At 42.3% G+C, this 27080-nt stretch overlaps 1 protein-coding gene across 7 annotated transcripts in view; it reads left to right on the top strand.

Annotated features, from left to right (window-relative positions):
• ERC2 (ELKS/RAB6-interacting/CAST family member 2) overlaps window positions 1-27080 on the top strand; it is a 1561275-nt gene that overhangs the window by 1155506 nt on the left and 378689 nt on the right. For all 7 annotated transcript variants that reach the window (XM_073644598.1, XM_073644595.1, XM_073644592.1 and 4 more), the window contains one exon: window positions 7519-7584. In XM_073644598.1, coding sequence (XP_073500699.1) covers window positions 7519-7545 — 27 coding nt within the window. In that variant the 3' untranslated portion in view covers window positions 7546-7584. The remainder of the gene's footprint in view (window positions 1-7518; window positions 7585-27080) is intronic.

Below are 27080 nucleotides of genomic sequence, written 5' to 3'. Positions count from 1 at the left end.
TGCCTTTGCCTGTACATAGTGATTCAAGTATATTGTGCCAAGTACTGCTCATATAAGAGGGTGGTGGCCCACCGGAGGATTCTCCTGTTCTCCCGTTGGCCAGCCTAAGCCTGTTCATATAAGAGGGGGCCCACCGGAGGATTATACTGCTCTCCTCTGGGCCAGTCCAAGCCTGTTCATATAAGAGGGGGCCCACCGGAGGATTATCCTGCTCTCCTGTGGGCAAGTCCAAGCCTGTTCATATAAGAGGGGGCCCACCGGAGGATTATCCTGCTCTCCTCTGGGGCAGTCCAAGCCTGTTCATTCCTATTCCCACAACACAAATTTTGGTAAGTCAGCTCAATGGTTACATACAGTGTGTGCCATAGCTATATTTTATTACATTGCCTGTCCTTAGCTATATGTCTTACATTGCATTCTGTTTTGTAGGATAAGTCCTCGTTATTATTTGCCTAGGAAACAGAACTGGTCTTGTAATACGGCGTTTCTGTCATTCATAAGGCTTGGTGATCAGAACCAGGCAGCGTTGGGATTTGCACATGTAAGATTTCATCCTCCTCGCTGCTGGACTGTCAGAATACTCTACTTCAGAAGGAATCCTGCTGACATACTTCCCAAACATCTGTTTTGTAATAATCATTGACATGAGGGAGCTGTTGTGTGCGAGCAGCGGTACTGGCGGCTGATCGGCAGACACTCCAGTTGCTGTCTCTTTCAATCATAATTAATAACTGCACAGTGTAGTTAGTGGTTGGGTTTCGTGCAGCGCCCGTCTCATAATACTCTACGCTATGCGGTATCATATACAGCGGTAGGTCAGAGAGAATGACAATATTTCTGAATTATATGGATATTTTCATTTTTACACATTGCAAGTTCTCTTCACATCCCATGTATCGTCTTGCGCTGGAGAACATGCCTCCTTTCCCATAGCCCAGTTCTTCCTAATCAATGGCAAAAAAGAGGCACACGATTATAATGGGGCTCTGGGGGTGGGCGGAAATTGGCACTCAGTCACCCCTGTGTCGGCATCATCAACATATTCACTTTTTTTTACTTGGGCATGAAAAAAACTGAGCAATTTCGATCAACTGTGCTAGATCCTAGTTTCATCAGTTGGTCGGTATGTCAGTTTTTGTCATCAGAGTTTTTATCAGTTTTAGGCCACGTTCACATGTTCAGTATTTGGTCAGTATTTTACATCAGCATTTGTAAGCCAAAACCAGGAGTGGGTCAAAAATTCAAAAGTGGTGCATTTGTTCCTATTTTACCTTAATCTGATTGTTCCTCTCCTTGTTTTGGCTTACAAATACTGACCAAATACTGAAAGTGTGAACTTGGCAAAAATAAAAACTCAAGAAAAGTTTCTCAAGCCTCTCTTAGCAGTTAGCGAAAAATGCACAGAATTAGGGCGACAACAATGTGCTATCTGAGATTTTCACAGACCTAAAGACTTGAATGGACGAGTTTGATCCATGACTCTGATCAAAAAGGGATGTCTACTTTTAGTTTGCGGACACTGTGTAAAAAAGCCCAAAACACGAATATGTGGACAGGTCCATAGACTATAACGGGCAAGTGTGCTATCATTGAAAACCATGAATATTTAAAAAACTGAGGTCTAAATGAAGGCTTTGGTATGGTTCAAGTGCCGTGTCTGCTATTCACAAGCGCTAGTCTGGCCCGTAAATCAGATCAGGCTAGAGCGTCCTGCAATTTTTCTTCCCTAAGGACTTCAAGTCTGTGTAGAAAATAGCTCATGTATATTACACACAGAGTAGTATAAAATGAAGACCATGGCCCCACTGTTAGTATTTGGTCAGTATTCGGTCAGTATTTTTGCTCAGGAGTGGGAGTCAAAACCAGGAGTGGGTGATAAATGTGTGTCACCCTACCTGGATGCCACAAGTGTAATAAAGCTGTGTCTGAGAGCAAGGGGGAGGTTCTCTGGTTAGGGGAACATTAGCATGCAATGCCTCCTGTCTCAGGCCAGTAGGGGGAGCAGGCTGCCCCTATAAAAGCTGGTACTGGGGGCAGGGTTAGAGAGAACTGGATTGCCTGTCTCAGCTCTGAGACGTGTCCCAGAGTGGAGCAGGGACAGAAAGTTGCATTGTAACCTAAGAGGAAGTGTGGCAGTAGGAGAGAGCCACCAGCCAGAGACAAGAGGCGAAGAGAGCCTGTCTTGGCAGAGAAAAGACTTAATTTTACCAGACTTTGGTGTCTGAGGCTGGAAGGATTCCACATCCCCCAGCAGAGAACCAGTCCGCAAGGGACTGTACATTCCTTGGCCTAAGAAGCCTGGGGGCCCTGCCACAACCGAAGGGACCAGTAAAGCCGTACAAGGCTGGGAGCAGAAAGGAACCCACGTCGCAGGCCATACAGGCGAGAAAGCACGGAAGCTCGGAAACGTGGGCTGTTACTCTATAAGGAGGAGATAGCCAGAAGGAGCGCAGAAAGCACGGTAGGCCTACACCCTCACCCTGACCAGGGCCAATTTCCCCGTTGCTCTCAGACATCCAGGTCCCCTCCTAGCTGGGACTGTTTGTGGGTTAGTTTACCTGTTTAAGTAAAGACCCTGGACTGCAACCTGTTGTCTGTGTGCTCCTTGCTCCTCCAGCACTACCAGCACTGGAACTCCCACTACCATCACTCCCACCATCCACTATACTGCCCTGGGGCCGCACTCTTCCCGTGGGGAGTCACACCACCTCAGCTGCACACCTCATCAACCCCAGCGGTCTGCATGCAGCGGCGGTTCCTAATAACCGCAATCCACGGGTGGCGTAGTCAGACATAATTAATAATCAATATAACGGACTACCATTGGCCTGACCACCCTGAGCCACGGAACCGGGTTGCCACTACTACTCCCATCGCTCCCTATTGCCCGGATCCGAGTGCCCCACGGCCCAGGGGGCGAGTCAAATGCAGATTTGGTGACTTGTTTCTATTATACCTTTTCTCTGATTGTTCCTCACCTGGTTTTGTCTCCCACTCCTGAGAAAAAATACTGACTCAATACTGACCAAATACTGATAATGGGGCCGTGGCCTTAGCGTTGAAAACGGACCAAAAATATTTTTGTCTGATTGAACCCTTACTGTGACTTTTCATAGCAGATTCCAAAAGAATCTTAATGCCTATATCTAAGTCCTCATTCAGACATCCATTTTTCACATACGTGTTCTGTATAATTTTTTTCACAGGTAGAACACGTTCCCATCATAGTCTATGGGGCTGTTCACATGTCTGTGTTTTTTTGTGGTCTGTGCATATGTAGAAGCAAAAAAAAAAAGCAGAGATGTCTGTTTTTGATACAAGTCAAAATTACCAGTTCAAATCAATAGGTCCGTGAAAAAAACACACACAGATGCCATCTCTGTTTCAAAAAGTTTTCTGTTTTTTACTGTTTAATGGGCAGAAAAAAATTGAAAACTTTTTTATTGGAGCATCTGCCACACTAATGGTAATATTTAAATTGTTTCTTCAGAGTGGAAGAGGACTTGAACTCTATAGCGCCACCTATTGGAAGCAGCAATCCTACAAGTCAATATCAACCCTTTAACGAGCCTTGCCATATGACTTAGGATAAAAGCCAAACCAGAATTCCAATTTGCAGACATGTTTTTTTTGGGGTGTTGCCCCTACTCAGTGCAAAGTATGAGATTTGATTTGACTAGGTGAGAGAGTCTAACACTGGGATCTAAGAGGTAATGTTTCTACTTGTGGAGAATGACAAGCCAGGTCTGGCATGCCAGTATGAGGAGACTTAAACTCCCTCCAGTGCTCCTCTGGGAATTTAAATATGCAAATTGTCTCTTCAGAGAGGAAGAGGACTTGAACACTAGTGCCACCTATTGGAAGTAGCAGTTCTACAAGTCAATATCGACCCTTTAACGAGCCTTGCCATATAACTTAGCATAAAATACAAACCAGAATCTCAATTTGCAGACACTGTGTTTCGGGGTATTGCCCTCGTCTGGCATCCTCATACTGGCGTGCCCAACCTGGCTAGTCACTCTCCACAAGGATAAACCTTACCCCTTAGAGTCTAATGGTAATACATTTATGAAAATTCGATTCAGCGTGTTGATGGAAATTGGTCTGGTATTACAAAAAAAAAAAATGGCTTCTAAATGGGACATAGGGAAGTAAACTGCAATACCATACACAGCCTGTGAACAGGAGGGGCGCTGTAAAAAAAAGCAACAACAAAAAAACACTTTTAGGTCTAGTCTTTGTCAACTCCTTTTCACTTGGAAGTGTAGGACACAATCTATGCTTTTTAGCCAAGGTACCAGAGTAAATAAGGAATTCTGGGAGATTTCAGCTCTGAAGCCTACATAATAATGATGCAGTTGTGACAATTTATTCAATATTCTTACAAACGTTACATAGCTGCTCCTGTACTCTCTGTGACACTCTCCTCGTATTTACCTCCAGACGCCACTAGAGGGAGCTAAGCTGCAATACCAGACACTACCCATAGATGCGAGTGGCGCTGTTTCTGGGATGAAAGCAGAAATAAGTTTCTAATCTCAGACAATGCCTTTACTTTTATGCAGTTGTAGTACATTTGAAGGACGTCTCACTGAGCATTGGGGTTCATTATGAGATTTTTATTACACCCTTGTTCTATAATGTGCAAAGTGACACTTGGGTAGAAGGGAAGGAGAGAATAAATGGCGGCAGATTTTTGTTGTGGGCACCGGGAAAGCTTGTCCTGCCCTTCCTGACCTGGATAAATCCTTATAAAGAGACATGATATAGGGGAAGTGAAATTGGGCAATATTTGTAATAAGGATGATTGGAGTTTGATATATTTTTATTTAAATCACTAGAAAATAATATAAGACAGACGTACATCTACGATCTATGAATTGACGTTTATTACTTCCGATGTGGGTGCCGCACACTCTCCGGATAGCAGCGAGAAACATATAAAAGCTCAATAAATATAATGTAGGAAATGAAAAAAATAAACAAACAAACCCAAAAAACAGTTATTTGTAGTATGGCTCCAGTCTGAAGGTGGGGGACAGTCTGCAGTTTTAGGACGCCAGTCTAACAGGCCTAGTTAACAAGCATTTTATCTCCACTCTGGGCTCTATGGTAAAAACATTAACCAAAGCAGTAACTAGACCCTTGTTGGGCCTCAGTGCTAAAACATCTTGTAAGTCACACATCAGTCATGAGCATATGGTCAGTGGACTCAGTATTTGCCTCTTATAGAAATATTCTGCATAAAAAGTTTTGTAACTTTGTAAATACATTACATAACTTATCCTGTACTGATGCAGTCTGTATTATACTCCAGAGCTGTATTCACAATTCTGCTGGTTGTATTTAAGAATAGTCCATGATCACATCTTAAGGCAAAGTCATTACAGCTTAGCTTTAAATTAACTTCAGTCCACAGGCTTAGTTTAAAAAAAAACAAACCTGTTCTTTACTTACCCTCCCCCGGGTCCAGTCTTTGTTGATTGGCTGCAGTGGTGACATCATGCTGTTGATATGTCACTGCTGCAGAAAATCAACAAAGACTGGAAGCAGCAACAGAGAGGCAGTGCTGGACTTGGGGAGGATAAAAAAAAGCTCAGGGTTTTTTTTTATGCTTTACTGAGCCTTTGGGGTAGAGTTAGTTGAAAGGGAACAACCTCTTTAAGGTGTCTGTATACAGATTTGGCTGATTATTTTATGTGTATTGGGACCTCTTGACTCTTTCCTGACAGTCTGAGAGAAAAAAGGATAGGGAATTTTATATTTCAACATTCAATCCTTTTGATTTAGAGGGGAAATAAGGCTCATGTCATACCATGCATGTGTAGGGAGGGTGGGAATGAATGCTGTCCCCTGCATGACAAATGGAAGAAGGAGCTCTGGTCAGATGAGACTAGAGTAGAACTTTATGGGATAAATGCAAAATGCTATATGTGGAGGAAAACTAACACTGCACATCACCCTGAAAACACCATCCCCGCCGTCAAACATGGTGGTGGCAGCTTCATGCTGTGGGGATGCTTTTCTTCAGCAGAGACAGGGAAGCTGGTCAGATTTGATGGGAAGATGGATGAAGCTAAATACAGGGCAGTCCTGGAGGAAAACCTGTTAGAGGTTGAGGCATAGGTTCACCTTCCAGCAGGACAACGACCCTAAACAGAACTACAATGGATGGTTTAGATCAAAGTATATTCATGTGTGTGAATGGCCAAGTCACAGTCCAGACCTAAATCCCATTGAGAATCTGCATCAAGACTTGAAAATTGCTGTTCATATATGCCTCCATCCAATCTCACTGAGCTAGTAATAGTGTGCAAATACGAATGGGAAAAAATGTCACCTATAGATGTGCAAAGCTGGCAGAGACATACCCCAAAAGACTTGCAGCAGTATTACAGAGAAAGGTGGTCCTGCAAAGTATAAACTCAGGGGGGTTGAATATAAATGCATGGCACAATTTTCAGATTTATATAAAATAATTATAAAACCATGTATCATTTCCTTTACACAAATACTTGATACTTCTGTGTAAGTATAAAACATAAAATCCCCCAAAAATACATTTAAGTTTGGCGAAAAAATGTGGAAAAATTCATGGGGTTTGAATACTTTTTCAAGGTACTGTATACAAAGTAACTCAACTGTTTTGTTAATCAATTTCACATGTAGATTGGAGATTTGCTGATGGGACATAAAGCCGCACATCAGAACATTTAATTTTTTTCTTACTTTTTTCTTGTTTTTATATAAAAACTATTCTTCAATATTATATTTTTTCTGGCAGATTTTTTCTGCTACATCTGGAAATATTAAGAAATTAATTACCAAATGATGACATTGTTCTTCACCTGATGCTTCGTAGGGGGGTTGATGTATTACAATACCTTCAGTAGGAGTTTTCATTATGTGTATTTAGAGCCGTAAAACTTTGACATATAAAACTTTGACACTAAATATTTTACCCTTCTGCCTAGTCGGGGAAGTGAAGTGGCACATCTGTATTCTCCATCAGATGGGCCCCAGCTTAAACACTCCGCTGGGATCAAGGCAGGGCATTGCTCATTAAACATAAGCTGGGATGGAGAATTAAGGTTAAGTGTTTGTCAACGAGATCTTTATGACAAGGCTGCTCCTTTTCTTTCACAAAATAGTCTTCTCCACCCCCCACCTACCCTGGAGCAGATAGACAACAAAGGAGAACTTTGCCGATAATATGCACGTTGGCTTTTTTTGTCACTTTTTTGGGCAGGTGTTTTTTTTTTATCTTGAGTCCAATCCTCCCGTTGATGTGACATAAACATCTTTGAAGCCAGGTCTGAAGTTACAAAACACTATCAATCTTAGGGAAAAGGGGGTAACTAGAAAAAATGTTGTGTTTGTGTTGGTTATGAGAAGCCTTGTTTGGTTACTAACCTTTGTAGCACAATGGCTTTTTGTTTGTTTGCTTGTTTGTAACGTATCTTTCTTCTCTGCATTCTTCTGCTAACACCTCGGTGGATCTTCACATGAATCATCCAGGATGACGAGGAGGGGATATGGGCATAACAGCTCCAGCAAACCAAAGTTCCAGTTTTATTTTGTTGGGTAAGAAAATTTTTTAGTCTACATAATAAATTTACTTTACAGGACAAAATGCCATTTGTTACATATAGGGCACCAAGAACATGGAAGAACTGAGTGTATGGAGCCTGCACATTATAACATAGACTTCTGTGGAGCTGTAAATATTCCATGTGCTGCTTCATAGTGTTTCCTTTTCTTTGGGTACCGTACAACTCAACTCAGAACTTACAGTAGCTTTGATAGCTCCTTAAAATCGCTGATTTTTTTTTAATGGCCTTTGGCTCAATGTCAAGCCATAGCGACTTGATGGATGAACGATCTGTAGGAAGATCGATCATGTGCAAGCCTAGATAGATCCACCAGGGTCTTCTACACCATTATCTTGATAGTATCAAACCATCAAGTTGCTCGTCTTCCTCTTCGCCTTTTTTTCTTCCTTTCTTCCGACCATGATGTCCTTCTCAAGTGATTTCTCTCTTCGTATAATATGTCCAAATTAGACAAGTCGTAGCTTGGTGATCCTTTCTTCGAGTGACATTTCTGGCTTGATTTGTTCCAAAATTGATTTGTTTGTTCTTATTGCCATCCATGGTATTGATAATAACCTTCTCCAATGCCACATTTAGAAGTCGTTGATTCTTCTTTTGTCTTGTTTCTTTCTCATCCAGGTTTCGCATCCATATGTTACCATAGATTTTGGTCTAAGTCTTGGTCTCCCCATCCCTGATTGTCCAAACCACAGGGCAGAATCTCACTCAGCAGTGTATGGACCCTTAAACGAACTTACACCATTGTGCACACTCTCGTGAATTAGCGGAGTGCTTCTGGCCTGTGGTTTATGTGATTGGTGGGAATTTCAGGGTTAGGACCCCCAATGCTCAAGAGGGTCTTAAGGGGCTAAAACATATTAAAAGCTTCTTAGTATACCTTTATTCTTTTTATATATGCCTATTGTACTTGTTATGTTGATATTTGGCTCCACATGGTCTTGATATTAAACATCAGTTGTGCTACTGTATAAACTTAACACAATTTGTATTGTTCATAACCCATATAAACATTTAGTTGTTTCCCATTTTCAACAGTGGTTGACCCAATTGGGGGTCTTTGAACTCATCAATGCCCATGTGGCCACAGTTCCTAGGCTAGTCTAAAACTGTAATTTCTTAAGCTAGTCTTAATAAAAAGAAGGTTGGTGTAAATTGTGCCTAATATACTAAATTGCTCTCCATTTAATACATTTGTTTTTAAGTTGAGCCGATTATTGGGAAAGAGGGTTTGCTATAATGCTCATTTGACGAATATTATCTTGTGTAAACGTACCGACAGTCACCGGACAAAAGTACAAAACGTTCGCTTGTCAGATGTTTGGATCATTCATACTGGCATTAAAATCATCACTATCAGCAGCAAATCATCCTGTATAAAAAGGTGAAGTACTGTCCCTAACAAACATATACTATGTGCACAGAACAATCGCATTTACCATCATTCTGTGTGTATAGAATTCTGTCTAAATTATATAAAATTGCTATGCGTCAATACTCTGCAATCAATGGTTTTGGATCCACTATTGCTACAGACTTTAAAAATATGATTTACTTATTTAACATTTTTTGTACAAAAACATCTAAGCCATCCACCAGCGACAAGAGGGCCTCAAACGTCTAAACAGGCCAGTAAAAGTGTCAAGCGCGTGGATGGAGTACGTGGATCGTGGACCTAGTGTGCCATGGGCCCGGATTACCTAGGAGGAGACGTAGCTAGGTGGCTACCTGGTTTTCATTGGGGCTCCTGATGGTAGAGTCAGGTACCACTCCAAGTTAGTCACTTGTACTGCAGCTGCTGACCTCAAAGGGGCAGGAGCGCAGTCACGGTCATGGACTCGGAGTCACAGTCAGGAATGGATTCGGAACCTGCTCACACAGTACGATTCTGAATCACCGGGCAGTTGCGACTTTAGGGTTCAGATACCGCCAGTGTGGCTACAGAGTTAAGGTACCGCCTTTTTGGCTTCAGGGTTCAGGTACCTTTATAGCGGCTTCAGGGTAATGTGCACACTAAATAGGAATATGGGAACAGGTTCAGGATAACTAACTAACTCCACTAGATTAAGATGAGGGACCTGGCAACATACAGCTGCACACTCAAGAGATGAAGGGAAACTACAGGCATCTCCCAACTGGGGATGGTGCTTCTTATACTAGATGCCTCACAGCTATTGGCTGGGTGCATTTTCAAGGTGCGCCCGCTGCCCCTTTAAGAACAGGGGAGAGCGCATGCATACTAAGCGCCCTGCTGGGAAGCCCATGCAGCGTGCACAGGAAGCAGGGAGCAGGAGACGGGGAGGTCATTGCGTGGCCGGGGCGGTGAGTATGTCGTCGTCCCTGCAAGGAGGGGGAAGAGGGACCATGCAGGGGTGCCGGCATTAGTGTTTAAAAAAAGACTTCCCATCAACTTTTTTACAGCCAATCATCTTGTATCTAGCCAGTGGTCATTTGACAGCCATGGTCGGCAAACGTAATATGGCCTTTAGAGGTTGGCATTGTTGCTTTTAATGTACTAGGTTTGAATATCACCAAAGGCAGCATCTGCTTGAAGGTTGTATGTTCTCTCTGCATTTGCTCCATAACATACTGATTTGGGATTTAGATTGTGAGTGTACAGGGTTATTGAAGCTTTTGGTGCTATATTTAAAAATAAATTAATTTACTATTGATTTGTTGCGCCAAAATGTGCACGATTTTTTCTGCTTCTCTAAACATCTGTCTTAAACTTGTAGATCTTGCCTACTCCAAAAACAACCACACTTTTCTCTGCAATTTTAAATTTTGATAAGTGCCAACAAAAGTCAATATTTGTAACTTTATCTTATTTAATGCCAAGAACTTGTGAAAATTGCAGCACTGATGTTTAGAGATGAGCGGTGTTCGACTAGAACTGTTCGCCAATCTCAAATTCGAGCTGTTTTGGGCGGTGATCGAGTCGTTCGACGAACGCGAACGATTTGCAAAAAATTCGGCTGTTCGAGGTTATGTTCGATAACTGTTCGTGCACTAAAAGCGTAACTGGATTTTTTCACATCATGCAGGGATTGTCTGCCATTCACTGTAATGTCACAGCATTACAGTGGTTGCCCAAATCGATGGGAACAGTGCTCACAGTGAAACATGAAAAGCCGCCAATTCAGCAGCGGCATACACCGGTACCCGACAATTTAGAACAGAAAGAATAGAGCATCACACATAGATTAGATAGATAGAAACATGTCAGTCACATATATATGAAGTACAGTGACAGTGTTGGTTACTGTACTTGTTATTTAGTGTTAAAATAAAGGATTTATTAAAAAAAAAATTGGCGTGGGGTTCCCCATAATTTTAGTCTCTAGCGGAGGTTAAGCAGACGGCTGGGGCAGATGTTTGAAGCCTGGGAAAGGGGTAATACCCACGGAGCTTCCCAGGCTACTAATATCAGCCCCCAGCTGAATACCTAGCCTTTACTAGCTATTAAAATGGGGGTCCCAAAAAATAATGATGTGGGGTCCCCCCTATTTTAATAGCTAGCAAAGGCTAGGCAGACAGCTGGGGGCTGATATTAATAGCCCAGGAAGGGTGCCATGAATATTGGCCCCCTCCGAGGCTAGAAACACCAGCCGTTAGCCGCCCCAGAAATGGCGCATCCTATGGATGCGCCAATTCTGGCACTTAGCCTCGCTCTTCCCACTGCCCTGTAGCGGTGGCAGTGGGGTAATAGGGTTGGGGTTGGTGTCAGCTTATAATGCCAGCTGACATCAAGCCCAGGTTAGTAATGGAGAGGCGTCTATGAGACACCCCCATTACTAACCCCATAGTCAAAGTTAAAAAAAACACAAACACCCAGAATAAAGTCCTTTAATTGAAATAAACACACAATTTTTTAATGTTCTAAATTAAACCATACTTACCATCACGCCCATTCCAGCTGAAGCCAATGTCTTCTGCAATAGAAGTAAAATAATAAACCAACATCATCCTTACCTTTCCATGGTTCCCAGGACGGCTCCAGCTCTGCTACATTCACATGACAGGCTGGATCGCAGCTGAAAGCTGCCATCCAGCTTGCCATGCCGCAGACACTGAGAAGCGCAGGCATGCTTGTGCTCCTCAGTGTCTGGCTGTGACGGCATCCAGATGAGCCGAGTTCATGTCCAATGAACTCGGCTCACCTAATGCACGTCACTGACAGCGTGGGAAAATTCTCCTGCGCTTGCGGTGAGCGTGAGAGAATTTTCCTGCGCTCACGGCATGCGCAGGAGAATTCTTTCTGTTCTAAATTGTCGGGTACCGATGCTAAATTGCCGGCCGGCTTTTTTAAAGAGACCGTGCATGAAAACACTATTATTTTTTTTAATAAATCCTTTAACACTAAATGACAAGTACAGTAACCAACACTGTCACTGTACTTCTTATATATGTGACTGACATGTTTCTATCTATCTAATCTATGTGTGATGCTCTATTCTTTCTGTTCTAAATTGTCGAGTACCGATGCTGAATTGTCGGCCGGCTTTTTTAAAGAGAGTGTCTTCTGAGCAGTTTGTCAGCTTTTGGACACCTTTGAAGGTGTTTTCTATGTGTTTCTATGTGTTTTTATTTGCCTGCCATTGGTTTTAACGGTGTTCGACGGTGTTCGACAGTGTTCTAAGGTGTTCGACGAACAGTTCCACGAACATCCCAGTGTTCGACGAACCGAACTGAACCCGAACACTACGGGGGTGGCTCAACACTACTGATGATGTCTTTAAAGGGGGTCTTACACTTTTAGAAAAGTGGACGCCAAGAATTGCCTCATGTAAAATATCAAAATTAGACAGCACTCACTCTACCCGGGTCCATGGCTAGTTGTCTGCTTCTGGTCCAGTATCAGTGTTTTTGGCTCCCATGGTGACATCACATTGACAGCTCATATCACCACTGCAGCCAATCAATGAGCTCTGTGGCTTATGCGATCCACCTCAGCTGAACCTCTGACATGACATCACCATTACACCTAAAACAAAGAGACCGGATCGGCGAAGAAAGTCAGTGCTGGACCGGGGAGGATGAGTTCTATCTGATTGTTATTTTACATTATATAAATAGAAAAACAGTGGCGCTGGTAGCAGACCTATGACCTGCAGCAAGTAGGACACACAAACCACGGTATGTCAAGGGCTAAAAGATTAGATTAAAATTAACTAGCGCTGGACCCAGGCGTAAAATAAATATGAGATGGAGTGAAAGGTATAAAATTCTTTATTGATAAAATTGATTAAAACCCGATTGTAAAATAAAGTAAAACGGGAGTAATTTATATTGGGTGTAGGGTTTAGTAGTAGTGGTAAAAGGCTGGTGGTCCTCTGTGGATCTTCTCAAAGCGGATCCACTAAGGATTGGCTTCTAGATCAGGATGATTTTCCGAATGGCGAGGAGAAGAAGTGAATCACCGGAGTCCAAGAAGGTTGTGGGTGACCCAGGGAGATGGTTCACTCTGAAAAGAGGTGTAAAAAGTTTAGGAATTAAAAAGGGAATTGGTGATCGTCAATAAGAATAAGTATTTAAGGTATACCTGCTAAGTTGTCCCAAGATAGGTAGGTGGATGTCCTGGTGGGATAGGGAAGTAGATGTGGTCTTTACAGAAGAGGTACAGCTGGCTCAGACAAATGTTTTGGTTGTTAATTAGTAAAAGGATCAATCTTAAAGAGAGAGACACAAGAAAAGTTAAAGGAGTACAGAGTCTATTTTTAGGAAGTATAAGGTGGTACAAAGTAAATTTCCTGGACTCGATATGTACCTGGTATTATTGACCTCTTCATTCCGTCTCTCACAGTTTACTAATTCTCCTACCCATGAAGACGGGAATACTCTGGACCTGTTTTTTTCCAGTCTCTGCTCGCTGGATGACTTTACCCCTCTCCCGCTCTCGGACCACAACCTTCTTTCCTTCTCTGTTAAGAATTGTCTCCTCACCCGGGACACCCCCACTTACCACACTTATAGGAATACACGTACCATTAATACCCAGCAGCTTATGGACAATCTCCACACATCTTTAGCCCCCATCTCCTCCTTCTCCTGTCCAGACTTAGCATTGTCACACTACAATAATACACTGAAGAGTGCCCTAGATGAAGCAGCTCCTTCTACTTGCAGAAAGACCCGACACAGACAACGGCAGCCCTGGCACACGATGCAAACACGTTTTCTTCAACGTTGCTCAAGGTGTGCTGAGCGTCAGTGGAGAAAATCTCTTTTAGCAGAGCACTTCATCCACTATAAATTCATGCTCAAAACCTATAACTCTGCCCTTCATCTGGCCAAACAATCCTACTTCACCACCCTCATCACTTCAATGTCCAAGAATCCAAAACGACTTTTTGAAACCTTAAACTCCCTCCTGAAACCTAAAGCACAGGCCCCCACCACCAACCTCAGCAGGGAGGATCTGGCCACTTATTTCTTTGAAAAAATCAACCACATCCATCAGGACATCTCAGCCCAATCTCCTCAGTGCCTGGATCCCCTTCCCTGACGCACTTCAAGCTCACTTGCCTTCTTTGAGCCTGTTACAGAAGAAGAAGATACCCAGCTCCTCGCTTCTTCTCAGCCTACAACCTGCAACAGTGACCCCATTCCTTCACATCTCCTGCAGTCCCTCTCACCGCTGGTCACCACTCACCTGACTAAAATATTTAACCTCTCTCTTTCTTCAGGTATCTTTCCCTCCTCATTTAAACATGCCATCATAACCCCTTTACTTAAAAAGTCATCCCTGGACCAGAACTGCACTGCTAACTACAGACCTGTGTCTAATCTTCCTTTCATCTCTAAACTCCTGGAACGCTTGGTCCACTCCCGTCTAATCCGCTATCTCTCAGATAACTCTCTCCTCGACCCTCTACTATCTGGTTTCCGCTCCTTACACTTCACTGAAACTGCCCTCACTAAAGTCTCTAATGATCTACTAACAGCCAAATCCAAAGGTCACTGCTCCCTGCTGATTCTCCTGGATCTTTCTGCAGCATTTGACACTGTGGATCACCAGCTCCTCCTCACTATACTCCGCTCTATAGGCCTCAAGGAAACCGTTCTCTCTTGGTTCTCCTCCTACCTCTCTGACCGCTCCTTCACTGTATCTTTTGCCGGCTCCTCTTCCCCTCCTCATCCCCTTACTATTGGGGTTCCGCATGGCTCAGTCCTAGGCCCCCTCCTCTTCTCTCTATACACTGCCCCTATTGGACAAACAATCAGCAGATTGGGGTTCCAGTATCATCTCTATGCTGACGACACCCAATTATACACTTCTTCCCCTGACATCACCCCTACCCTAATACTATTGCAACTCTCTTCTGATTGGGCTCCCTCTTACCAAAATTTCCCCTCTCCAATCTGTCCTGAATGCGGCAGCCAGGGTCGTATTTCTGTCCAGCCACTTCACCGATGCCTCCACCTTGTGCCAGTCATTACACTGGTTACCCATTCTCTACAGGGTCCAATATAAACTCATTGCTCTCACCCACAAAGCTCTCCACAGTTCTGCACCACCTTATATCTCCTCTCTCATTTCAGTCTATTGTCCTACACGTGCCCTCCGTTCCACAAATGACCTAAGACTAACATCCCCCATAATCCGAACCTCGCACCTCCATCTCCAAGACTTCTCTCGTGCTGCGCCAGTTCTCTGGAATGCACTACCCCAGATGATCCGACTGATGCCTAGCCCCGATGTCTTCAAGCGCGCTTAAAAAACCCATCTCTTTAAACAAGCCTACCACCTCAAATACCCAGTAAACTAACTTTCCCCTGTTCCCTCCTAAATACTATTCAGAATCTGCTCCCTACTGTTCATCTGTCTCTACACCCTCCATGCACACGATAACTGCACTCGGTAATTGAGTATTGCACTTGAACATACAGGCTGATGACCGGATCATACAGCTTTAGATGATAATCCCGACTTAATATAATTGCCAGACCTGAAATAACAAGTACTTTCCACCTATTGTGTCCCCCCATTTCCTTGTAGAATGTAAGCTTGCGAGCTGGGACCTCACTCCTAATGTAACTGTTTAAACTGTCTCACCTTGTATTGAATTTATTGTTTGTACATGTCCCCGCTTAATTGTAAAGTGCTGCGGAATATGTTGGCGCTATATAAATAAAAATTATTATTATTATTATTATTATTATTATTATTATTATTATTATTATTATTATCCTAAATCTCTTTCTTGGAGGTAGATGTCCACAAAAGTATGGAGTGGTCCAATGAAGACCTGAACGGGATAATCAATACAGAGTGGGTACCGTGGGGGAATCTTAATTAGGGTTGCCAATGTGATTTACTGGCTCTATGGACTATTTACCTCTTTTGTGTAGCTGTATTATATAGGAGGCTGGTAAGGGTCTTTTGGATCGTGACGTGCCTTTACAGGAGTATTGGCTGTCTCCCAAGTGCCTCAGATTGAAAATTGGTAATGTGTACTGGTCACTTAGAAACTGGTACACATGTAAATGTAAAATAGGAGAAATGTGGGTGATAGAGGCAAGGTCCGAAGTCTATACTGTGGGGAAAAGAGAGCAGTGATACTCACAAGGACATTGAGTCAATACACTGAGTTGGCGTGTAGCGGGTCATGATAATTCCTGCGGTATGCAGCTGACAGCAGAGCGCAGCAGGAGTAGTGGTGAAGATGGCAGAAGGATGTGCGCGGCTTCGGTCCCAGAGTGCCGCGTGCCAGGTAGTAAGAAAGTGATCCGCTGCGTCGCGCCGATTGAGGGTTTGTACTTACAGGTCTGTACTTGCAGGTTCGGGCGTGTTTTCAACGATACCGGTTAGAATGGTTGCAGGGTGCCGTGCTCTGTTACCAGAGGATGTAGTCCTTAGTCTGATAGTTGCAGATGCTCAGAGGGGAGCAGTCTGTGTAGAAAGAAGGGAGGAAGCGAGAGTGGTTTGCCTTCAAGTAAGAACAAAGTTGACTCTTCACCTCTTGGATCCTGCCACATCTATCTTATTTGACAGTAGAGCTAATGGAGGTTCGGATGGCAGTAGAGAGACAGGGTAGACTTTGCATACCATTTGGAGTAATTAGCATGGTGCCTGCCTTACCAAGTCATCAAAGACAAATAATACAGGGAAGGGCTGACTTTTTTTCCATTTGGTTAATTGATATTTTTCTAGATAATATAGGAGAAACCCTGCACCAGTTGACAGTTCCCCTTTAAAACATGTCACTCAATGTTTTTCCAATGTCCTTAAAACCAAAGTGGAGACAGGAGAAGAGACCTGAACATCTGTTGAAAGCCTTCTCTTCCTTTCATGTTGTTTGCAGTGAGCTATAGGTAAACTTTACTCAGGAGAACAATCTCATACAAATTGTGGTTTAATGGTCCTGTTTTACAACCTGGTCTCCCTCACAGTCATCTGTTAGATTTTTCAGCTTCTTCTCAGAGGGTCCTGCTCATTTATCTGTTTGCTTGTCTTTCCCTAAATTATTTCCTTGAAGGTCGTCACCATTCTCCTTCCTTAATACTTAGTAGAATGCTTCCAAAATATTACTGTTCTGGCAACCCATGATTAACTGACCCAAAATGTCATTTTAATGGATATTCAGGGCCCAAATGAAAAAGGGAATGTAGGGAAATGCCAAATAAAATTGTCCTTAGTACAGGAATCTTAAAAGTACTTTTCTGTAGAGTAGGTCCAAGGGGTAACGTTTCTCCTTGCTGAGAGTGACCTGTTAAGCATGTCAAGGTGAGGAGACTTTTAAGCCCCAATGCTCCTCTGGGAAATATGCAAATTGTCTCTTCATCTCTTCAGAGAGGAAGAGGACTAGAACTCTAGTGCCGCCTATAGGAAGTAGCAATCCTAAAAGTCGATATCGACTCTCCAACAAGCCTTGTCACATGACTTAGGATAAAAGCCAGAACCATAATCTCAATTTGTAGAGTAAATACAGTGAGGAAAAAAGTATTTAGTCAGCCACCAATTGTGCAAGTTCTCCCACTTAATAAGATGAGAGAGGCCTGTAATTGACATCATAGGTAGACCTCAACTATGAGAGACAAAATGAGGAAACAAATCCTGAAAATCACATTGTCTGATTTGGAAAGAATTTTTTTGCAAATTTTGGTGGAAAATAAGTATTTGGTCAATTACAAAAGTTCATCTTAATACTTTGTTATATATCCTTTGTTGGCAATGACAGAGGTCAAACGTTTTCTGTAAGTCTTCACAGGGTTGGCACACACTGTTGCTGGTATGTTGGCCCATTCCTCCATGCAGATCTCCTCTAGAGCAGTGATGTTTTGGGGCTGTCGCTGGACAACACGGACTTTCAACTCCCTCCAAAGGTTTTCTATAGGGTTTAGATATGGAGACTGGCTAGGCCACTCAAGGTCCTTGAAATGCTTCTTACAAAGCCACTCCTTCATTGCCCTTACAGTGTGCTTGGGATCATTGTCATGCTGAAAGACCCAGCCACGTTTCATCTTCAATGCCCTTGCTAATGGAAGGAGGTTTGCACTCAAAATCTCACAATACATGGCCCCATTCATTCTTTCATGTACACGGATCAGTCGTCCTGGTCCCTTGGCAGAGAAACAGCCCCAAAGCATGATGTTGCCACCCCCATGCTTCACAGTAGGTATGGTGTTCTTTGGATGCAACTCAGCATTCTTTCTCCTCCAAACACGCCGAGTTGTGTTTTTACCAAACAGTTCTACTTTGGTATCATCTGACCATATGACATTCTCCCAATACTCTTCTGGATCATCCAAATGCTCTCTAGCAAACTTCAGACGGGCCCGGACATGTAATGGCTTAAACAGGGGGTCACGTCTAGCACTGCTGGATCTGAGTCCCTGGTGGCGTAGTGAGTTACTGATTGTAGCCTGTGTAACGTTGGTCCCAGCTCTCTGCAGATCATTCACTAGGTCCCCCCAAGTGGTTCTGTGATTTTTGCTCACCGTTCATGAGAAAATTTTGACCCAATGGGTTAAGATCTTGTGTGGAGCCCCAGATCGAGGGAGATTATCAGTGGTCTTGTATGTCTTCCATTTTCTAATTATTGCTCCCACAGTTGATTTCTTCACAACAAGCTGCTTGCTTATTGCAGATTCAGTCTTCCCAGCCTGGTACAGGGCTGCAATTTTGTTTCTGGTGTCCTTCGACAGCTCTTTGGTTTTCACCATAGTGGAGTTTGGAGTGTGACTGTTTGAGGTTGCGGACAGGTGTCTTTTATACTGATAACAAGTTCAAACAGGTGCCAGTACTACAAGTAATGAATGGAGGATAGAGGAGTCTGTTAAAGAAGAAGATACAGGTCTGTGACAGCCAGAAATCTTGCTTGTTTGTAATTGACCAAATACTTATTTTCCACCAAAATTTGAAAAAAAATTCTTTCCAAATCAGACAATGTGATTTTCAGGATTTGTTTTCTCATTTTGTCTCTCATAGTTGAGGTCTACCTATGATGTCAATTACAGGCCTCTCTCATATTTTTAAGTGGGAGAACTTGCACAATTGGTGGCTGACTAAATACTTTTTTTTCCCCACTGTAAAAGTGAAGATTGATGAATTATAGGGCTTCTTTGGAAATATCAAGTAATTTGGAAAATCAGGACTAAAGTTAAAAATGATACATTTCCTTTGCATTTTAAGCATACAAATATATTTATAGTATTTTTTTACATTTTAAAAATTCCAAAAAGGAAAATAGGCAGATGCAAAAGTTTGGGCACCCTTGGAGATTTGTGTGGTCAGATAACTTTGACCAAAGTTTCGGATCTTAATTAGACTGTTAGGGTTATGGCTCGTTCACCATCATCGTTAGGAAAGGCCAGGTGATGCAAATTCTCAGCTTTATAAAAACCCAGCTGTCATCTTTAACTTTAGGCCTTTAAGAGATCATTTCATCTTCATCTTGATTAACTGTTCACAATAACAGCAATTTTGACCAGGGGGCCCAAACTTTTACATGCCACTGTACCTTCCCCGACTTTCTCACACTTGAATATTTGGTTCAGCCAAGCCATCATGTCTTCTCTATGGGGAGAATGGAGAAAGCCTCTGCCAGGTAGCTTTGGTGGCAGCTTATCTTTCAGAAAAACATAAAGAACAGTCGATCAAATGCAGACTGTCCAACCGTTATCTACCCTGACTTTAACCCCTTAACAACATTTGACGAACTAATACGCGTCTGTGCCCTGGGACTTAAGAGCCAGACCCGTATTAGTACGTCATGGCGATCGCGCGCGCACACAGGCTGTGCGGGTGCGATCGCCGCCGGGTGTCAGCTGATTGTCACAGCTGACACCCGGTACTATGTGCAGGGAGCAGTCACGCACCGCTCCGAGCACATTAACCCCCGCGATGCTGCGATCGAAGTCGATCGCAGCATTGCGGTGGCAAGGGGAGGTGATCGCAGATACTCACCTCCTCTTCCGGCTTCCAGCGCTGACTGCCGTGGCTTCCAGGATGTTGCCATGACGACCCGATGTCGTCATGACAACATCCGGGTCACCAGACAGCAGGAAGATTTTTTGGACATGCGCAGTGCATCTCCAAACAATCTTCTCGCTGTCCAGCGCTGACAGCCTGCATGGCACAGGGATGGTGCTGCATTCCTGTGCCATGCAGGTGATCAGAGAAAAAAAAGTGAAAGTCCCACAGTGGGACAAAGTAATAAAGTATTAAAACTATCAGAAAGTGAAAAAAAAAATGTAAAAAAATTGTAAAAATGTTTAAAAAAAAATAAAAAAAATAATCCACCAAAAATAAAAATATAATGTACCCATCAATAAATATTATTATAAAAAAAAAAAAAACAAACAATAAAAGTACACATATTTGGTATCGCCGCGTCCGGAACAACCTGACCTATAAAACTGTCCCACTAGTTAACCCCTTCAGTGAACACGGTAAAAAAAAAAAAAACGAATCAAAAAACAATGCTTTATCACCATACTGCCAAACAAAAAATGGAATAACACGCGATCAAAAAGACAAATATAAATAAAAATGGTACCGCTGAAAACGTCATCTCGTCCCGCAAAAAACAAGCTGCATACAGCTCCATCAGCCGAAAAATAAAAAAGTTATAGCTCTCAGAATAAAGCTATGCTAAAAAATATTTTTTTCTATAAAATTGCTTTTATTATGTAAAAGTGCAAAACATAGAAATACGATATAAATGTGGTACCGCTGTAAACGTACTGACCCGAAGAATAAAGTTGCCTTATCAATTTTACCACACGCCGAACAGAATAACAAAAAAAAAAAAACAATTCCTGAATTGTTGGTTTTTGTTTATTCTGCCTCCCAAAAATCGGAATAGAAAGCGATCAAAAAATGTCACGTGCCTGAAAATGGCACCAATAACAACGTCAAATCATCCCGCAAAAAACAAGCAGTCAAATGACTGTCTGCCGAAATCGGGAAAAATTATAGCTCTCAAAATATGGCGATGCAAAAACTAGATTTTACAAAAAAATGCGTCTTTTAGTGTGCGACAGCTGTCAGTCATGAAAACCCCATATGATTCTGGTATCGCTGTAGTCTCACCGACCTGAAGAATAAGGTCGTCTAATCACTTATACCGCATGAGGAACGGCGTAAAAAATAAACTCTCAGGTTAGGGTTGTGCTACGGTTAGGGTTGTGCTACGGTTAGGGTTGTGCTACGGTTAGGGTTGTGTTAGGGTTAGGGCTGGGGTTGGGGTTGTGATGGGGTTGGGATTTTTTTCAAAAGTAAGAAAAAAAGATGACGATATGGCGACTAGTGTTGAGCGCAAGTGCTCGCTACTTGAGTTTGCATCGGGTGTTCTGGTATGCATTGAGTATCGTGGGTATTTGAGTGACATGCTCGAGTCTCCGCCCCATATGCTTCACGGCCCAAAAAACTTTGCGGGGATTGCCTACCATGCACGAGCGATCCCCGCATGTTTTTTCTGGGTGTCTAATAACCGTGAAACATCCAGGCGGGAACTCGAGCATGTCACTCGAGCACACGCAGTACATGAGGGATACCTGAGTACCCGATGCAAACTCAAGTAGCGAGCACTTGAGCTCAAGACTAATGACAACTTATACGATATGATGGCCTAATGTTATCAAATTCTGTGTCGTACCTCTGGGTTCAAAATGTTCACTATACGCCTTAATAAAATCCTTGAGGGGTATAGTTTCCAATATGGGGTCACTTGTGGGGGAGCTCCACTGTTTAGGCACATCAGGGGCTCTCCAAACGCGACATGGTGTCCGCTAACAAATTGAATGGAAAATCGGCTCAAATTGTTAGCGGACACCATGTTGCGTTTGGAGAGCCCCTGTGTGCCCAAACATTGGAGCTCCCCCCACAAGTGACCCCATTTTGGAAACTAGACCCCCAAAGGCACCTATCTAGATGCATAGTGAGCACTTGGAACCCCTAGGTGCTTCACAAATTGATTCATAAAAATGAAAAAGTGTGCAGCCTAAATAAGCACTGAAGATATATATTGCCTTTTTTTTCCTTTTTCTTCTGTGTCACATCGTTATGGAAATAAGAATGCTAATTTTCCCTTCAACAAATTAGGCTTATACCACAGAACTTCTCTGTGGGTGTGGCTTTGTTTTGATTGGCCAGTATCGGAGAAGAAAAAGCAAACACCAACAGAGAAGTTCTGTGGTACATGCTCAGTTGGTTGAAGGGAACATTTTCACCATCATTACCGGGTAATGTAAGTTTGGAACTGAGGGGCACAGAAGAAAAAGAAAAACGGCTCCAGAATCAGCAGAGCAGCACCAATTGAACAAAGTAAAGGTTCTCTTGAACTGTTCTATTTTGAACTGTGTCATGTTGCAAAGCCAAGGTAGCAGAGTAGGCTCACCTGGGATTCTGTGGAAAAACGACCAAATATAATAATGATCACAGTACATTGTACTGAATAAATCATCTCTTCTCACTCAATTCATGTTGGATATATTGAAATATCCTTACGACCTTCAAATAGTTCATTATACAAGAATTAAGAACATGTAACTCATGGATTTTCTTGGACGGTGGATGGAAGGAATTTTTTGGCACACAACATGAAGACGTGGACATTGCCCTAGGCCTCAGAATTTAAACATGTGCTTATCATATGCCACGACCTGTTATTTTCTGCACTGTGTTGGCTTAAAACCCATTTTACAAACCATCAAAAATCATCAAGGAACATTCCTTTTTTGAGGCTTAGCAGGTGTGGAGATGACATTGAAGACATTTGCTTTTTACAGTAGAAAAGGAATTAATAATTGTTGTGTTGGAGATGTGCGAAAAAAGCCAAGTTTTGTTCAAAAAAGCTTGCTCCTCTACATTTGGTTCAGATGTGGCCCCCTGAATCCATAACATGCCTAGCAATATGAACTACAGGGTTGGCCATTTATATGGATACATCTAAATTAAATGGGAATGGTTGGTGATATCAACTTCCTGTTTGTGGCACATTAGTATATGGGAGGGGGAAAACTTTTCCAGATGGTTGGTGACCATGGCGGCCATTTTGAAGTCGGCCATTTTGGATCCAACTTTATTTTTTTCAATGGGAAGAAGGTCATGTGACACATCAAACTTATTGAGAATTTCATAAGAAAAACAATGGTGTGCTTGGTTTTAACATAACTTTATTCTTTCATGAGTTATTTACAAGTTTATGACCACTTATAAAATGTGTTCAAAGTGTTACCCATTGTGTTGGATTGTCAATGCAACCCTCTTCTCCCAGTCTTGACACACTGATAGCAACACCGCAGAAAAAATCTTAGCACAGGCTTCCAGTATCCGTTGTTTCCGATGCTGCACATCTCGTATCTTCACAGCATAGACAATTGCCTTCATATGACCCCAAGGATAAAAGTCTAAGGGGGTCAGATCGGGAGACCTTGGTGGATATTCAACTGGCCCATGACGACCAATCCACTTTCCAGGAAACTGTTCATGTAGGAATGCTTGGACCTGACACCCATAATGTGGTGGTGCACCATCTTGTTGGAAAAACTCAGGGAACGTGCCATCTTCAGTGCATAAAGAGGGCAACACATCATCATGTAGCAATTTCAGATATCTCCAAGGTCTCTCGATCTGACCCCCTTAGACTTTTATCTTTTGGGTCTTCTGAAGGCAATTGTCTATGCTGTGAAGATACGAGATGTGCAGCATCTGAAACAACGGATACTGGAAGCCTGTGCTAGCATTTCTTCTTGTAACGTGTAAATTACTCATGAAAGAATAAAGTTACGTTAAAACCAAGCACACCATTGTTTTTCTTATGAAATTCTCAATAAGTTTGATGTGTCACATGACCCTCTTCCCATTGAAAAAAAATAAAGTTGGATCCAAAATGGCCAACTTCAAAATGGCCGCCATGGTCACCACCCATCTAGAAAAGTTTTCCCCCTCCCATATACTAATGTGCCCCAAACAGGAAGTTGATATCACCAACCATTCCAATATTATTTAGGTGTATCCATATAAATGGCCCACCCTGTAGAAACGATGACCAGGCCAACAAGTTAGATGGATGTTGGTGGAACATCTCACCTTGTGTAATTTTTGCAACTTTCCAGCAAGACTGGCCAACCATCTAATGTGCATGGGGTTCTCCTCATTCCCCTCATAGAAGAGAAGGTTTGGGCATGTTAAATTACGACACCCGATACTTTAGTTTCCCAGGGAGATAAGCCAGTGTTAGAGATGTCTGGTGGCTTACTCTGGTCCACTTATAAAAAACATATGCAAGCTTGGCCAAATGTATGGTGGATTCTCGAGAGTTAGGTGTTGGGTGAACAAGAGTTTGGCCAACTACAGTCTAAATCAGTGTTTTCCAAATCCCGTCCTCACGGCCCCCAACACATCATGTTTTCAAGATTTCCTTAGTATTGCACAGGCGAGAGAACATGTTGCTGTTTCTGATGCCTTAATAATACTTCCATCACATGTGCAATGCTAAGGAAATCCTGAAAACATGACGTATTTGGGGCCGTGAGGACTGGAGTTTGGGAAACACTGGTCTAAGGTATAGTCTTCTGGGTGAAAAAAAATATTGTAAGAGGTCTCCTATTATAAAATCAGTGATGTCAATGAGGTCAACTATCGAAATAAGTCATTATTAGATCTAGTACCTTGTTCTAGTGCAGTGATGATAGCTTATTCATCACCCTGCCCAGAATTATGCTTTGTCTAAACCACCAGAAATAAAACAGATTGGTTATTAATCCTGCCACCCTCTAATATTATTGTTAATACTCTGCTTATTTTGCCCCAGTCTATATAGCAAGGCTGACAAATGAGCTACAGAAAATAGGTTTACTTTGACTCCTCTAGAGGACAGTCCAAAAACTGGAATATTTCACAATGTTTTATTTGAAAGTTACATAAAAACATAAAATAAAATAGCACCAAATTAAAAAAAAAAACGGTCAATGTAATTTTCTGATAATTTTTTCCCTTTAACTACAGATTAGAGGATCTTTCATTTTTGGGAAATATAACATGGAGAGAAGGTTGGTAATGGTAATATTAGATTCAGCTGTTTGTTTGTGAAATATACCACTAAATCTGTGAGCATTTCTAAGTTTACAATTCCGATGTTCATACAAGTTTTATTGTACATTCGTTCCATACAATTTTTGAACATTGCTGCGTTTAGAACCCTGATCTTATTCTTTCCATATGTCTAGTGGTACACTTGACATATTAAATGTAGCACTTTTATGAAGAAACTGGCCCCATTGTGGGGCAATTTGTACATTGGTAGAACACTTCATGCTCTGTAAATATAGATTATATGGACTTGGAATGAAATGTGTAAGTTATGAGGTCAGATATGCATTTAAAGGGGAATATGGCTGTAATATGTTAGGCTTATTTTTTCTTTATTTTCTGTATTTACTAGAACATAGAGGTCTCGAATCATCAAGACCGACAATTTTCTCGCCTTGAGGGGACATATTGGAGTCAGATGCTCCTGATTCATTAAGAGGAGCAAATCTCTTAATAAATCAGGAGCATCTGATGACTTTTGTGCACCAAGCCAGAAATCTTACTCCATTCCTTGACTGGAATAAGATTTCTGGAGTAAGGAATACCACGGCTTGTCTGGAATTAGATGAGCTGTGGCATCACGCCCTTGCTGAGCCCCTGTTACACCCCAGCTCTGCCCATTTTGGTGGATCTGAGCACAGCTGCCAAAAATTGCAAATATTTGCACAATTTTGCAACTTTTCCAAGTAATTTACTCCAGAAATTGCTTTAATGAATCATGGCCATAATTCAGAGATGTTGAGCTGGCACCACACTTCACCACTATTGAAAAACTTAATATAACTTTATTTACAGTATATTCTTCATATTCCGCAGCACTTCACAGTCCTCATAATCACTGTCCCCATTGGGGCTCACAATCTAAATGCCCTTTCATTATGTTTTTGGAGTGTAGGATGGTGCCCCCATTGTGCCCGCCTCCTCCATTGCTCCACCTATTTTGGAGGAGTTGCCCAAAACTGTCGTGAACAATTTTGCAGCTTTTCAAAGTGCTTTACCTCAGTTTTGTGGAATAAATATTTTGATGAATCGGCCCCAAAATTTTGGTTTGAAAAAAGTAGTTGCAGGTTTTTCTGTGGTTCCGCAGGTGATCCTCAGCAAATTCTGCAAAACTAGAATATTGGCAGATTTCACTGCTGTTTTTTTCCTCTCCATTGAAGCTAATAGAGAAAAACAAATCTGCAAACAGTCTCTGACAGAATTGGCATTATTGTACATCAGTTTCCACAATGAAAAAATCCATTACATGTGGATGAAATTTTAGAAATCTCATTTATCATTTCCTTTCCACCCCAGTGAGATCTGCACTTTTTGCTCAGACCAGACAGACATGTGACCCCTGCAGCCAATCACTGTCTGTGACATGTTAGAGGGAACGAAAGATTGGGCATGTTGGATTTTGATATGCCTGATGTGTTGGTTCTTAGAAGAGATAAATTGCTACCACAGAACACATGTAAGCTTGGCCAAGCTGAACTTGCATGTTGAATGGAGAGTCAATTTGGCCGACAGCTACACTATATGGATGAAAGTATTGAGACACACATCTTAATCAATTATTCAGTCCTAATGCCACAGGTCAGTAATATCCAGCCCTTCGCCATGCAGTCTGCCTTAACCAACATGTGTGATAGAATGTCTCATTCAAAAATGTTCCATGAATTCAGGTCTGCTGACTTACTTCGTGCAGAGTCCAAGTCTCCTCTGACATCAACATAAAAACTGCGCTTCGAGAGCTTCATGGCCTAGGAGTTATATGCAGCCTTACATCACCAAGCACAATGCTGAGTGTCAGATTCAGTGGTGTAAGGCCATCACCACTGAACTCTGGAGGAGACGTGTTCTGTGGAGTGACAGATCACACTTCTCTATCTGGCATCTGATGAACGAGTCTGGGTTTGGCGAATACCAGGAGAACTTTACCAGCCTGA

This window comes from Phyllobates terribilis, unplaced genomic scaffold (assembly GCF_046119375.1).
Source record: "Phyllobates terribilis strain yellow unplaced genomic scaffold, ASM4611937v1 Scaffold_8__6_contigs__length_399053987, whole genome shotgun sequence".
Taxonomy (NCBI): domain Eukaryota; kingdom Metazoa; phylum Chordata; class Amphibia; order Anura; family Dendrobatidae; genus Phyllobates; species Phyllobates terribilis.
This window is presented reverse-complemented; position numbering and strand designations above follow the sequence as displayed.